The 15447-nt window shown below is 38.1% G+C and overlaps 2 protein-coding genes across 3 annotated transcripts; both read left to right on the top strand.

Annotated features, from left to right (window-relative positions):
- Positions 1-6163: 6163 nt before the first annotated feature.
- LOC146676789 (uncharacterized) lies at positions 6164-7603 on the top strand. 2 transcript variants are annotated; one of them, XM_085415169.1, is made up of 5 exons: positions 6164-6399; positions 6606-6953; positions 7114-7249; positions 7327-7396; positions 7475-7603. In XM_085415169.1, the coding sequence occupies exons 1-5, from the start codon at positions 6342-6344 to the stop codon at positions 7601-7603; spliced, it is 741 nt and encodes a 246-aa protein (XP_085271295.1). In that variant the 5' UTR covers positions 6164-6341. The 2 variants fall into 2 exon arrangements, 1 of the variants encoding a protein (XP_085271295.1); XR_014912885.1 differs by lacking the exons at positions 6164-6399; positions 6606-6953 and having other exon boundaries at positions 7192-7251; positions 7341-7396; positions 7475-7528.
- A 5494-nt stretch (positions 7604-13097) lies between these two features.
- On the top strand, positions 13098-14616 carry LOC146676788 (signal-regulatory protein beta-2-like). The gene is made up of 6 exons (XM_085415164.1): positions 13098-13140; positions 13274-13594; positions 13672-14022; positions 14119-14247; positions 14337-14380; positions 14485-14616. Exons 1-6 carry the CDS (start codon positions 13098-13100, stop codon positions 14614-14616), a joined length of 1020 nt encoding a protein of 339 aa, XP_085271290.1.
- Positions 14617-15447: the final 831 nt, after the last annotated feature.

The raw sequence follows: 15447 nt of genomic DNA, 5'->3' as shown, positions 1-15447 counted from the left end.
GAAGAGGTTAAAGAGGTTTCCGACGATGAAGCAAGGTGGACAGCTGGCAGCAGAAACCCTTTTGTGGACGAGAAGGTGGCCAGCAATGAATGATGCAGGGCCTCTCTGGAGGTTAGACAGGGGACCAGCAGATACAGAGCTCCACTAGCAGACTGGAAGATAGCCAGTTTCAGGGGTGACTAGCTCATGCAAAAGAGGCAGTAACCAAGAAGGTAGGCTCAGGCAGAGGAAAAGACGTCTCTGGGGAGTGCTTGACATTGGTTGACTCAGGAGCTGATTGGTGCCTTGACAACAGGACCTCTGATAAGCCTGGCAGCTGCTACTCTGAATCTATTTCACCCTTTTCTTTTACTAGAGAAATCAACTATGAATTCATAAAAGACATTTGACATACAAAGCAAAACCTTTTAAAAATTGCATAAGAACTGAGATTTTCCTCTGCTCACTCCTCCACTTGCAACCCTATCCTGCTATCACTTCTTTCTGTTTGTGGTATACCTGTCATGGTCCGGGTAAGGAAAGTGAAAACACTGGGTCAAAATGACGCAGAACCTTGACAATACCATAAAAATTCCAACAATTTAACTTTACCTCGTCAATGAATGTGTATACTTGCTTCTCTCTTTTTACAAAGTGGTGCTGATCTTTTTGTGTCGTCCATTGTTAGACTGTAAGGAAAATAAAGACTTGGTCTTTGTAACACCTGCCTCACCAGTATTATGAAAATAACCTTTTTTATTTTTGGTTTCTTGCCATATGCAAATGAAAAGAGACATAGATTTTGTCATAATGTTATGTATGTGTCCACCAAAACCTTCTAAAAATTGGAAATAAAAGCACAGTATTATACATTGTTGAAGCAATCCAGTTGTTCTCACTGGTCTAACAGCATAAAGATAGAAAGCCTTCGTTTTTCTCATGAGAAGAGCAAGCAAAGCAAAGCTCCACGCAACAGCTACACCGATAAAGGTTGTGGTGGGCCATTTCTCCACCCTTTGACCAACCTGAAGCTGTTTACTCAGAACAATCCCCTCAATGTGAGTTTCAACAGGATGTGAAGTGAGAGGAGAGCTGCAAGGCTTCAGCAGGGTACTCTTAGCTTAAACATCTGACTTGATTTTATTTTCTTTCTTGCCTTTTAAATTGCAAACATTGTTTGTGCTTTAAAACCACACACAATTGCAACCTTACTGATCTATCATAAAATACAATCTATATGCACTGTTCATACAACTGCATTTAAATGTTTAACTAACTTCATTCATCATTAATTTGAACAAGCTGTCATCTATGCATGTAGTACACACTTTATACACACTTTACACACGTTTACATAATTTCCTCTGGGATTAATAAATTATTCTGATGATGTATCAAGGGTTTCAACCTATAGGTAATGATTTGCGAAACATTTAAAAAGTCCTGCCCTTGCTATAAAGGGCAGGGACAATTCATTATCACCTCCCATCTTTCATTGATAGCCTTAAGAAACACACAACACAAAAGTGTGATTAGAACAGTCATAGTTTGACCAGGTAAGTGTGTGTCCTTTCCTCTTTAACTCTTCCAACAAGAGCTGCTTTTGTTATACATCAAATTGATAAAACAGTGCTGCAAAACCAAGAGAGTGACACAGGAAGAAAAGCCCCTTCGCATTCACACCTGTCTTTGAAAGCCAGACCACAGAAATGCTCAAGTTTCCATGCTTTGTTTGTTTGTCAGTAACTACTGTGACTTTGTGTTTGCCTTTGTGTTTGCACACAAAGGCAAACACCAGGCAGGTTATGTTATGCAGGTTATGCAAAGAGTGACAAAACATTTCTAGAGAAAAAAACACAGCTATTTAACTTTAAAAGGTAATATTTACTTCTCAAATCCTTACCCTTTAGTATATACACGTGAATATATCACATGTACAGAAGCTGGGCACAGCATTGTTTCAGGGAATTACTCATTTATTGCTTGACAAAACTCCAGCGCTGCTTGCACTGTGCAGTTTTTTTTCTCTCGTTGCAGGCATGAACAGTGAAGCAACAGACAGGAAATGTGGCCTCAGAGAGGGGGCTGTGACATGCAACACATTGATCTCTAGCCCAGGCTGAACTTGAACCAGTGACATTGTGGTTTTGTGCTACCATATTAAGAACATCTTTGTCAGACCAACATGTATTGGCTTGTGGTCCACAATACGTTGACCCTGATTAGACCACTAACAGACCAGAACACTGAGCACAATATCCTACTCTGACACAGACTGCAGCAATTTTGACATTTTTTTTGTCACTAGGTGTACAATAGTTCTGCTTGAAACTGACACACACAATTTGGGTCATTTTAATGCTATTTTTAGTGGACTGCTTTTCAGTGGTAGTTTTAACCCTGTTGCTTTCATTTCTCTGACACATTAAAGAGAAGGTAAGACAGACTACAGTGGGTTCAGGTGTCTTACAATTTTTATTTTTGGTTTAACACACAAGCGACTTGTGTTAAAGTCTCACTAATCAGAGTTGTTAGCCAGTGCAACATCAGTCTATTTTCAGTTAAAAACAAAAGGTTCAATTCAATATTTTTCAGTATTACTCATATTAGCTGACCCCTAGCAGCCAAGTCAACCCTTACTCTTCCCTACCTGTTCTTGATGTTTATAGCTTGTTTTAGGCACAAAATGAAATTAATGTAATGTCTTGAAATATTGCTTTGCCACAGCTGTCATATTTGTCATTTTGTGCAACAGGTGTTTCCCTTCTTTTACGCAAAGACCTGTGTAGTAAGAGAAGTAAAACGTGCAGCTGCCCAGCTGTGATTGGTGTTGTCAATCTTTTTTTTTTTGCCTTCCCATTTGGTTCTTTAGCAGTCAGAATTATTATCTGTAGGCCAACAAAGATACCCAACAGATTTACTTTACCAAGTGGATCATCACAGTCTTGCCGTATTGGTCCTTTTGTTTGACCTTTGTTATTATTATTTGTTTATTTTATTTTATTTTCAGTTGTTACAGACGGGCCAGACATGACTAGGGTATAGGAAAGGGAGAAAGAAAGACAGAGAGGGGGGGGAAAGAAAAACAGAGGGAAAGAGGGACAGTGAGAAGCACTTACCAAAAAAAATCACCTGGATCAACTGTTGAGAGAAGAAGAAGAAAAAAAGAGAAAACAAGCAAAGAAGAGAGCAACATAATAAACACAAAACCATTGCAAAAATCTAGCTAAGTGTAAATAACAGTAAATACTAAATATTGAACATTTTTGTGCAGCACGCAAGACCGACAGCGCACAATGTGCTTTGAGATAGCAGCCAAGAAAGGTGTAGTTTGTGTTTGTGAACACCCATGCATGTGTACACCTGTGTGCACACCTGTGTGGATGAGCGTGCTTGCATTCAAAAGGTTTCTTCAGGTAATGGTCTGAGGGTGTGGGGAGCAATGGCCTTGTCCCCCAGGGCATGAAGCAGGTATGTAGGAGCCCCAGATATTCAGAACCCAAGAGTGCGAGAACCCAAGGACAACCATCGGAGGGGCATCCGTGACACCCTCTTGGAAAGAGCTGAGGAGAGCCCCAGACGATGGGTCAGCCAGCAGCCATGGAGCAGAAGCCTGAGCGGACTGCAGCGATGTGCCCACAGGCTCTGCTGGCAGCCAGCTGTGCCAGAGTGGACTGACCAAGCAACAGGTGCCAGGCCCTGCCAAGCAGCCACCGGGAGTGAGCCAGTACATACCTGAGCGCCCAGCCCCGGACACCAAGAACCACCAACACAGGGAGTGTGGTGAGGGGAGATCTAGGAGTCTAAGACCTGACCTGACATACAGACACAGACAAGCAGGCACACACAGAAAACAAACACTCGGCACTCACCCTACGTAGAGACAGACACAAATGGACACTGTACACAAAATCACAGTCCCCAAACTTACTCTAGACCCCAGGTCCAGGCACAGCCACCCCCAGACCTAGACCGAGGAGTTGTTACCCTTTTCCCTGGGGTGGAGACCAGATAGTAGCACGAAGGCCCTGCATCCCAGACCCCAATCGGATGGCCAACTCCTCCTCCCAGCCCCTCCACCACAATAGCTAACAGAGAACGGGGGTGTGTGAAGAGGTGTGGTCAATCTACAACTTGCAGATTATTAAAAGGCTCCTTATGTAGGGTGTAGCCTGAAGACCATACCCTACATAAGGAGCCAAGATCGAAAACCCCAGTTGGAGATAACATATTCCCCAAACAGAGAATCTATATCTTGTTTAAAACATGCTGTAAATAAACAGGAAAATTAATGAAAATGTGGTACGTCCAGCCAATGTGAATCAAAACTTGTAACATAACCATAAAATATAGATATTTTTGTTGCAAAGAAAACTTTGACTTCAAGCTTGGCACGGCTCACTAGGCCATTTCTCATAAGTATCTTATTTTTTATATCAGTATTTGTTTGTAAGTTTGGCCTTAGTTCACTCTAACATTATGCTAAATGCCTGTGTTTTTAAATCTGTTGATAATAAATATAACATTTATTCATTGTTGATAAGTTGGTTCTATTGCTGCCTGAAACTTGGGGAAAATTGATGCTTTTTCATGGGTCACAACCCCCTAGATGAGACGTAACACCACACGTTGCATTGCACTTATATCCTGTCATCATTGTGGAGGGTGTGGTCTTATTGGTTGGCTCACACATTAGGAAGGCGGGGCGTTCTTTCTGTAGTTCACACATTACAATAAACTATGAACTTTGACGATCAGGATGCAGATGAGATTCTGTGTCACTGATTCTGGTTATGCTGTTCAATGATAGTTGAAAACATAAAGTTATATTTCTTAATGTTTTTTCCATTACAACAATGGAAAGAACTTTTTTTGTTCTGAAAATTAAAACAAGCTTATCACGAACTCTTTTCAGTAGTTTTTTAAGCTTTAAATAGGTGCTTAAAATGTTCATTAGATCTGTCTTTTCTTTGGGAGTTCTCAGGAATTTGTAGGAATTTGTAGTTTCCCTTTTTAAGTGTCATTTTTCATATGATCAAAAATTACACTTATGCAGTATTTTCAAAATATTTTAAATTTAAATGAGAAATGTTTCACCGTTTCTCCCACTGAAAACATTATGTCCTTCACTACCACTTCCTTAACTGGATGACCGAGCCTGCATCATGAAATTATTTTCCATGTTATTTGTGTGATATTTCAATTTCTTTATGCAGCAGGGATACACCTCTCAAACAATCTAGCAAGTAGACTAAACCGTTTTCTGTAATTTGTTTTCTTCTGTTGGTTTCTTAAATAACATGTGAATGTTAATTACCACAACAATCAGGTGCAATATTGATCAAATTCCAATAGATCACAACTTTATTTGGCTGTTTAGCTAGGCATAATCAACATGTATTGTTAACCTTAATTAGACTAGAAAACATGTTTTTTTGCAGACAATTTCAATCTGCAAAACCTGTAATCAATAATCAAACAATAACTTTTATTAATGATTTAAAATGTTGTTAATTTTTAGTCTTTGGGTCTTAAAATGTTCATGTGTTTCACTTGGAAATATAATTGTGGCTCTTTAGTTTCAATATCAATGTGAATTTCAATATGAAAGTTATAAAAAATGTTTTTGCACATTTCTTTCCAGCTGAGAGTCAAAATTATGCTTTCATGTATTCTTTCTGTAAGTTTCATTTTGAGAAACCCACAACAAGTCTTAAATATGAAATGACACAACCTACATTTGGTGTTGTTTCATGTGCTTAGGTTGGAAAGATGGTTCATATTGTTTCCACTACGGTAATGCAGTGAAAAACCAACGAAACGAGAAGCCAATCAGACTGCACTGAAAGTGTTTCCTCCCACTTCATATGATTATATTTAGATGGATCATTTAAATTACGTTTTTATTACAGCAGTATCAAGTCAAAACACCAGAAATGAGGGTTATGTTTTATTTATTCCTGATGCTCAATGTTGGTCGTAAGTATATGGAGAGATAATATTTACTGCAAATATATATTTAAAGTAATGAAATTTAAGAAATTTAAAAGGACAAACAAAATTAATGATGACTGAGTGGACTGATTTTTTTCCCTTTTTGTTTTTGGTCAGGTTGCTCAGATGAACAGACTTTCGAGACAAAGACTGTTTACGTTGGGGAGAATATTAACCTGACGTGCCCCCGTAGAGATGTAGGAACCTTGTTTTGGATCAAGCTTGTTTCTGGAGACTTTCCTAAAATCTTAGGAAGATCATTTAGCTCTCAGAGTGCTGATCAGCGCATTAGAACTGTAACAGATCCTGGAATATTTGATCTGTATATTACAAAAGCACAGCAGAGTGATACAGGAGTTTACATCTGTATGAAAACAGCAAATCGAGAACTAACATTTTTGAATGGAACCTACTTAAAAGTTGAAGGTAAGTAGACAAAAACCTGAAGAATGTTTGTAGATTCCTGTAAAATTTGTAAATTTACATTGATTGTTTGCTCATTTGTGCATGGAGGTATGAATAGGCGTACCACCATGCGAACACCAAATAGTTAATATAAAAAAAAAGCAAAGCTTTTTATTGAATTTTGCTAAAATAACAAGTGATTTTGCACATTCTTTATAATTACTTAGGACCTGAGCCTCCTTTCACTACAGCTCCTCCACCTGATTCTGTCCATCAGGAACACACAGTCAATCTTCAGTGTTTGGTCCTCCATGACTTCCAGAATAAAACATGTCCAGTAGATGACAACGTGTTCTGTTTGAGCGCAGAACCACATCAATCTAACCCGGGTTCTAATTATACTCATGTAAATGGTGGAGATGAATATGAAAGGAACTCAGAGGCACTCTCCACAAAAACATGTTTCTACAGCTACTTCAGAAACTTCAGCTCTTCTGATTCTCAGACGTATTACTGTGCCGTGGCCACATGTGTGGAGTCTTTTTCTCGAAATAAAACAACAGGCGATGCTGAAGGTAATTGAGTAGTATTTTTATATAATGGAGCAATTAGAGGATTTGTGCATTTTGTTACATTTTAGTTTTTTTTATCTATTCTATAATGCCTAAAAAAATACTTTTGGTAACAATTTTAATTACTGTTAACTTTCATTATTTCTTTTTTTTATGTCAGCAGTCAAGAAAAGCTGCTCAAAGAAGGACAATACAATTCTCTATCTGTTGTGTGTTGCTTTGGCAATAAGCCTGATTGTTATAGCCTGTCTAGTTTATTCAATCAAGAAGCTAAAGAAGAGTTCATATGTATATTCTAATGGTAAGCAAAGTCACTCCCATCACATCAAGCAATCAATACTAGGAAAATATAACCTAATTTTACTGCTTTTTTTTTTAATGACAATACAGATGCAGTTGCCCTGCAAACAAATGTAATTTCAAGTGGTGACCAGGAAAATCAGCAGGTAATTATAAGGACAAACAGAGCCATAAGCTTCCAGCATGTTTACCTGTGTAAATATTAACATGTGCTGCTTCCTCAGACAGATGAGGACTTGTTGGTTTATTCGGCACCAACTTTTAAAAAAGCGAGCAAATCGGGGACAAAGGATACAAAACCTGCAGAGGAAGAGAGCATCTACACTGATGTCAAGGCTCTTGAGCTGGATTAAGCTCTACTAGCACCATGGATGTGGACATATATTTCACTTTTGTTAGAAATGTAATTATTTGTATATTTTTGACACTGTATTTGAAGAAGAAGAAAGTGTGTACATTATTGTACTTTATTGAGCCCCGTGGGGAAATTGCTCTCTGCATTTAACCCATTCACTCAGTGAAGCAGTGGGCAGCCATTGGGCGCCCGGGGAGCAGTGTGTAGGGACGGTACCTTGCTCAGGGGTACCTCAGGGTAGCTGTTAAGGGGAATCGAACCCCCGACCTTCCGATCATGGGGCAACCACTCTACCTACTGAGCTATCCCTGCCCTGTATTTCCAGTTTATGTGCAAAGACTAAAAAGTATATTATTAAGCTATTTTAGAGATGAAAACAGTATGAATCCCATCTATGAATGGTTTTAGTCTGTGTTGTTGTGTTCTTTAATATTATTTAGTATTTTGATGTGTTTCTCTGTAATCCACATGAATACATTATTTTCACGAATATAATGAAAGTAAAAAGTGGTTACAGTGGATATACAGTTTCCTGTTTGATAGTAAATAAAGTTTAATACAACAATATAACACAAAATATCAACAGTACAAGAAAGTCACTAATTATTTAATTAAATTTCTTAAAACAGAGTCAGTGTGGCATTTTTTCTTGTATGTGTATATTTTTAGCTATGAACTTAAATTTAATTTAATAAACTTAAATTTTGACAATAACTCAGTTAGTCTAGGCTACTCTGAAATAAGTAAAAACTTGCCGACTGTCCTTACTCCAGAGGTAAGGCCTAGTGGCTTCATAGTATAATAATTCAAGAAACAAAAACGCTTCATGGGTCATAAGCTAGTGTACCCTTTCTGCTTGTTCTAAACCCTGATAAATGGGAGCATTTTGTCAGGAAGGGTATCCAATATAAAAACTACGCAAAATCAAGTGTGTGACCCATCTGTGCTGGATGCTGTGGCTGTACCTTGGGGGAAAAAGGCAGCAGCTACAAGTACAGTATCTAAGTCAGAGGTGGGGCCTGATGGTTTTATTTAAGTTTCTGCCAGTCATTATGGTTATACCCAATTTTAAAATCACAGTAATCAGACTTCGACAACAGTCAAAATAACTGGAATTCCATAAAGTGATATAAACCAAGTTTTGTTACATAGTGACAAAAAGGGAAGAATGAGTCCCAGTCTGGGGCTTGTTGAACCTTGATCCTTGTGGGAGATGGTCACCACCAGTGTTGGTCAAGTTACTTGAAAAAAGTAATCAGTAACTAATTACTGATTACTTCCCCAAAAAAGTAATCCCGTTACTTTACCGATTACTTATTTTCAAAAGTAATTAATTACTTAGATACTTAGTTACTTTTTAAAAACACGATTTACAACCTGAGTAGGTGATAAAGTGATAGAGCTTTCAGCCCAATTCTACTTTTTCTGCATAATCCATCATACAAAATGTAATCAAATGGAAAAGTCTCTTTTTTTAACTTGTTTTATCAGTTTTAATCTTTTAACTTTATGCATCAAGCAAAATTTTAATTATATGCAACATTCTCTGACTTGAATAAATTAGTTTAACATTTAAAGATATTTTCTGCACATTCCAGCACATAAAATAAAATATATTTTGTGTTTACACTCAGTCTTTCAAATAGATGCAAGTAAAACACAGCAGAAAATAAATAAAGTCAAAGACTCAGCGGTCCTGTTGCTCTATTTTCACCTGTAAAGCAGGACTGCGGTAGGCGGAGGTTTACCCTGGTGCAGGTGTGCCGCGGTCAGTGGAAGAATCCGCGAGTTTCTCTGTGAGTTTCCCATTACGTCGTAGCTACTCGGTGCTTGTTTGGAAGTTTAGGGGTTTTTCACTGTAAAAAGAAGTTTTCTTCCCACGCACAGCGGACACTAATGTTTTTGTCACTTTTTATGGAATCAAACTCAAAGTAAGGTCAGTACTTCCACGCTTTAAACGCTGCACGCTCATACTCTCTCCCACAATCGATATGTGATCCATTGTTGATCTGCACACAGCTGTTGTCACTAACATCGCACTCGCTTACGTCACTGTCGTGAGACATTCTCGCAAAAAATCACGGTTTTAGTAAAGCAGTAACGCAGCGTTCCTATGGGAAAGTAATCTAATTACCGTTTTTGCAATAGTAATCCCTTACTTTACTCGTTACTTGAAAAAAGTAATCAGATTACAGTAACGCGTTACAAGTAACGCGTTACTGCCCATCTCTGGTCACCACTCTCCACTGGACAGTTCTACCCCTTCCTGGGATGCAGGTACTTGTTGGTTCTGGGGCATGTGGTTATTTTGACTTCTGCTCAGCAATCTATACTCTATAGAGCAAAAAGCTAATTAACTATGTAATGCCTCCAGTAATGCCACCCATTACCCCACCTTTGCAAATACAATACTTACTGATAAACAATAAAATACTATTTTGATGAATGAATTTTAAATTGTGTCTTTAGACATTTTGTTACTAGCAGTCTGTCTCAAAAACACATAATTTGTTTCCATTTCTTTAGATTAATCAGCATCTATCCATCCATCCATCTGTCTTCTTTCGCTTATCCGGGGCCGGGTCGCAGGGGCAGCAGCATCTCCCCAGCCACCTTCCCCAGCTTGTCCGGGGGGACACCAAGGCATTTTCAGGCCAGCCGAGAGATATAATCTCTCCAGCGTGTCCTGGGTCTGCCCTGGGGCCTCTCCCGATGGGACATGCCTGGAACACCTCACCCAGGAGGTGCCCAGCAGGCATCCTTGTCAAATGCCAGAACCACCTCAACCTTGTGAATCTGGATGACTTCATAAAATTGTATTATTAATAGTAATATTAAGATTGATATGAATAATATTTATTTTAATAATATTTAATTAATCTGATCACCTCCTTATCCCGACAAACTGCTCTGAGTTTTCATTGTACGGAGGAGAAGATCACCCAGTAGAGTTCACCTATTTGAAAACACAGCCTGACTACTTAGTTTATTTCAGAAGCACTTTAGAACTGAACCTTACTGGTTACTGACATGGTGGTTTTATAGTCCTGTCTGACCAGAATCCTGTGATTCCGGTCGGACAGGGGGTTCACCCACCGTGCGTGTGCAGTGATTCCTCCAGGATCCTGACTGAATGTTACTGGAAGCGGATTACGTAAGTGACTGCCGAATATTCCAGACAAGTGGTCTGGAATAGAGCAGAGAGGGGACACTTTTCATAGGTTTTAACACTCAGTTTCACCTCTGTATTTGTTATAATTTTGCGCTTCTCTGTGGCTTGCTGACTTACCAGCAAAACCACAGACAAGAGTAGCCCACAGACCAGTTGTACCATATGCTCTGTAGACTGGCTCCATCTGACAACAGAACTCACTGCAGGACAACAAATATCGTGCCTCTGCTTGGTCATAAAGCCACGTTCATCTTACTAAAGCTACCTAACAGATTACAAATGAGAGGAAAGTTGAACCTCATGAATGAACTAACATTTATTTCCTCAATTATCATTTAAATATGGTGGCAACTTTGTTTATGGCATTTGCAGTTATTTATGAAGATCTTTGAAATGTCCACTGTTGTTTTGTGATAACATTCATATTTTATTATAAATGAAGAAGCTGCCGTACATTTAAGTGAAGCTACTCTGTGGCTCCACTTGCTCGGTGTACTGTTCTCTCTTAAACTCTTCTTAAAGACTTCGACTCTGGTCCTACATACATTTAATAATTTGCAAACCTGAGATTGGTCATGTTTGCATCTGGAAATAAATATTTGTCTGTTCTGTATTGTCATTTTTGTGTCATTTTTCTGATGTAAAGATGGCTGAGGCTTTTTTTGAGTCTTGAGTCATTTTAATTTTATTTATAAATGCTTCATAAGGCAAAAAATTCTTATCACTTTGGTGAGGTCACATAAAATACTAACAACTGAATTAAACATGAATTACAATATGAAACATGTATTTATAAACCCTCTATTAACACACTTACAAACATATATATATAAAACAATTACCCTCTCGCTCCTGTGGGCGGTCTTGCCCTTTGACTCCTCTAACAGAGGCCTGGGAGCTTGAGGGTCCTGCGCAGTATCTTTGCTGTTCCTACGACTGCGCTCTTCTAGACAGAGATTTCGGACGGTGTTCGTAGGATCTACTGGAGCCACTTGCCTAGCTTGGGGGATCACTGCACCAAGTGCTCAGATTACCACTGGGACCACTGTTACCTTTACCCTCCACATCTTCTGGAGTTCTCCTCCCAACTCTCGGTACTACTCATGTTCCTTTTTCCTGATGTTGCTGTCATTCGGTGCAGCTACAGCTATCGCTACGGCCGTCTTCCTCTGCTTGTCCACCACTCTTGTTCCAGTTGGTTAGCCATCAACAGCTTGTCTGTCTTTAATTGGAAGTCCCACAGAATCCTAGCTTGGTCATTATCAGGGGCATGTCCCATTTTGACCTCTGGACTTCCAGACTGTATTGTTCTTGCATATTATGCCAGCCATTTTATTATGGCTTGGTTTTTGTTAAACAACCAACGCCTGGTCTGTGTAAAAGACCAGGGCTTTCATTACAAGAAATAAATAAATTCCAGCCTAGTTTCAGTTAGGATTTGGACTCGGCTGCTATTTGTCAATTATTCTGTTTATAAACTGTAAGGACAAAATTTCACGTTACAGCTAAATGATAGAAGGTTTCAAGGTTAGTGGCCTTTAAATCTTTACACACCTAGGATTGAAGCCAAGGGTAATTGGGTATGAATGAAAATTACGAGTGGTGGTGGTTCTACACTGAAAGATGCCCATTCTCTGTTTTAGGATAAGTTGCTTCTTGTGTCTTTCTTTTAAATTGGGGAGGAGTGGAGCAGCACACATACAAATGGATTACTACAGTGTCAGGAGTGATGCTGAGAGCAGAACTGTATATTCTGTGCTTTATGAATGTGTGGTTAAAAGTGTGTTGGTCAGTAAGCTGAGAAAAGTGGTATATCATTTCAAATACATTAATAACAAACAACAACAACAAAAAATTGACGTTGTGAATACAGAGTAAAAATATGTGAATAATCCTGGATTGTTTCTCATGAAATTTGCTACAAAAATGGCCAAATATTCTGTTTTTTGAAGACTATAAATCTCCATTGTTCAGCCTGCTCTTTAGCTCTACAGGTGGTAAAATGTCGTGTCCCCCTGGCCAATATTCAATCTACAAATTTTCCCTGAAATGTACAGTGTGACACATTATAGCTATTTCAAGATCGAAGAACACAAATAGTTACCATGTTGGCAGTGTTAAAAACCAGAGTCCAACACAATAGAAGATGAAAGAGAGGTGATATGTTTTACAAAGCACAGAGGTAGATGTAACAGGAAATGTACTTTTGAATCTATTCTGTGTTAGCCAATCAGGTGCATTTTACTGACCTAAAACGATTATTCCACCTCCTTCACTCATTGAAATACCAGTACGGTCCCCAACAAAAAGCAGAGCCAAGATGATCGTCTTTTGGGTTACATTGTTTTTTTTTCACCAAGGATGTAAGTGCATTTTTATTTTGTCTAAAAATGTTCTTAGTTAAGGATTTTCATGTCAAATAGACATATACAGAATAAAAGAGTTTTACATTGGAAAGTTACAATGTCAAACAAAATGTTATTTCTCTTATTTCAGATTCTCTGGTTCCAGTTAAAACTGTTCAGCTTGGTGAACCAGCAACCTTGACATGCACTATTCCCAAAGAGCTCAGCGTTAGGGGACTCAAATGGTACAAGCAGAGCGTCGGGGATACTCTTAAATTAATAGTTACTCTGATTCAGTCTAAAGCTGATTTTAGTCCTGGATTTTTGAGCTCAAGATTTCGGATAAATAATGATGCAAATTTTAGCAGCCTGACCATTTTGGAGACAGTTCAAGAGGATGAGGGTCACTATCATTGTACAAACACAGAATGGATTGGAACTACATGGGGTGGAATATATTTGTTAGTTACAGGTAATAAGCCAATCTACTTTTAAAAATGTTCACATTTTTCTGTGCATGTTTGGAAAAATGTGATTTGTATTACACAGGAAAAGCTCAGAGGACATCAAACTATGCAGTCAGTCAGTTACTGATAGAATCAAATCCAGGAGACACAATGACGCTCCAGTGTTCAGTCTTCTCTGACTCTGACAACAAGACGTGTCCAGGAGGTCTCAATATTCTCTGGGTCAGAGAGGGATCAGATAAATCTCTTCCAAACATCATCTACACTGACAAAAACAGAAGTAATGAATGTGAGAAAAGATCTGACCATCAGAAGACACGTGTTTATCGCTTCTCTAAGAACGTCAGCTCCTCTGATGCTGGGACTTACTACTGTGCTGTGGCCACATGTGGGGAGATATTATTTGGAAGTGGAACTACTGTGGTTATTCAAGGTAATGTTATCATTACTCTATTAATTAGAAAAAATGTCACAAATGGCACTTTGGCATTCATCTCATCTTTTCCTTTTCTTTTTAATATGATTGCAGAAAGCAGTGTGTGGTCACAGACAGCTAGTAGAGTTGTTTTCTTGCTCTGCGCTGTCGTGGTTATAAGTCTGATTGTTATTGCTGTCCTCATTTACACAATCAAGATAAACAACAGTGATCATCCCAAAGGTAATTGAAGTTAATCATAATTCTCTTTTTAATAAAAGCATATAAATCTTGAGTTTTATCCATTGTTATCCGTATTTTCCACAATCAAGCTGCTGACCTGCAGAAAATCTTTAGTGATGAGAAAAAACAGCAGGTAAAGCAATTAAAGCTGAGAATATTCTTAAAAAATATAACATGTTTCTTATTTAAGTTTCTTTTTAATGTTTCTAATATTTTTTATGCACTGCATTTTCCCAGAATGAGGACACATGGATGTTTTCTGCTGTTGTCTTTACCACGATAGAAGTTGACAGAAGTATAACAAAGAGTGCAAACGCAGTGACGAGGCAGCAGATCTATATGGCTGCCAAGAATCTTGGGCTGGATTAGGTCTATATATGATGCCTTGGTATGAAATAATCTTCTTTATGTTTGCTTAGAGCTAATTGTTTCTTTTTATAATGTGGCTTTGTGTACATATTATTATCAGCATGTTTAAATGCACTTTGATTGATCGCAACTTAATAATTAAAATGTACATGTTTGTATGCATGTAAAGATCCGCCCTGAACAGCAGCGTTCCTGGTTTAGTCTGGAGTGTATGAGGTTCAGATAGTTAGGGTGCATACCAAATAAGCACATACCCATTAAAATAAAAACAAACAGACATCTGTGAAAGGGATTATCATTCTTGGTAATTATGTAGTAAATATGCAAATTAAATCTGTACCAACTGCATTTTTTAAATTTCATTTTTATGATGTATGATGATAAAATCTTGGAGAAATAAGTAAAGGGTGAATACGTATAAGAAAAGTACTGTAGCTGAAACTAAAGACTAACAGGAAGGTGCTGATGTATTCAAACAGGGAAACCACACATGAGAGAAGTTTACAGATTTCAAGCTAAGAAAAAAGGTGATTGTGATCAGTGCATAGTGTTGATTTGTGTCTCAGAAGAAAGAAATGTAGAACAATGAGGGTAAAAAGGAAAGCATCATAGTACATCATTGTCTTTATCATTTTGCAGTCTAGTTGTAATGAATTGTCCTAAAATCCTATTCTCAATGTTACTGTGTTTGTCAACATTATTAAATAATCTTGTTATTGTTCAACTTCGCTTTGCAGCTTTGTAAACATTTTTCATCACTAAAATTCCTTTAGCATTTGAAAGTAAAAGATAGGAGTTAATGAGGTTTTATAATATTTTTCTTACAGTGAT

The sequence above is a fragment of the Rhamphochromis longiceps genome, linkage group LG2 (assembly GCF_057381845.1).
Source record: "Rhamphochromis longiceps isolate RC_006_pf linkage group LG2, R_longiceps_female_GT1.1, whole genome shotgun sequence".
NCBI classification, from domain to species: domain Eukaryota; kingdom Metazoa; phylum Chordata; class Actinopteri; order Cichliformes; family Cichlidae; genus Rhamphochromis; species Rhamphochromis longiceps.
This window is presented reverse-complemented; position numbering and strand designations above follow the sequence as displayed.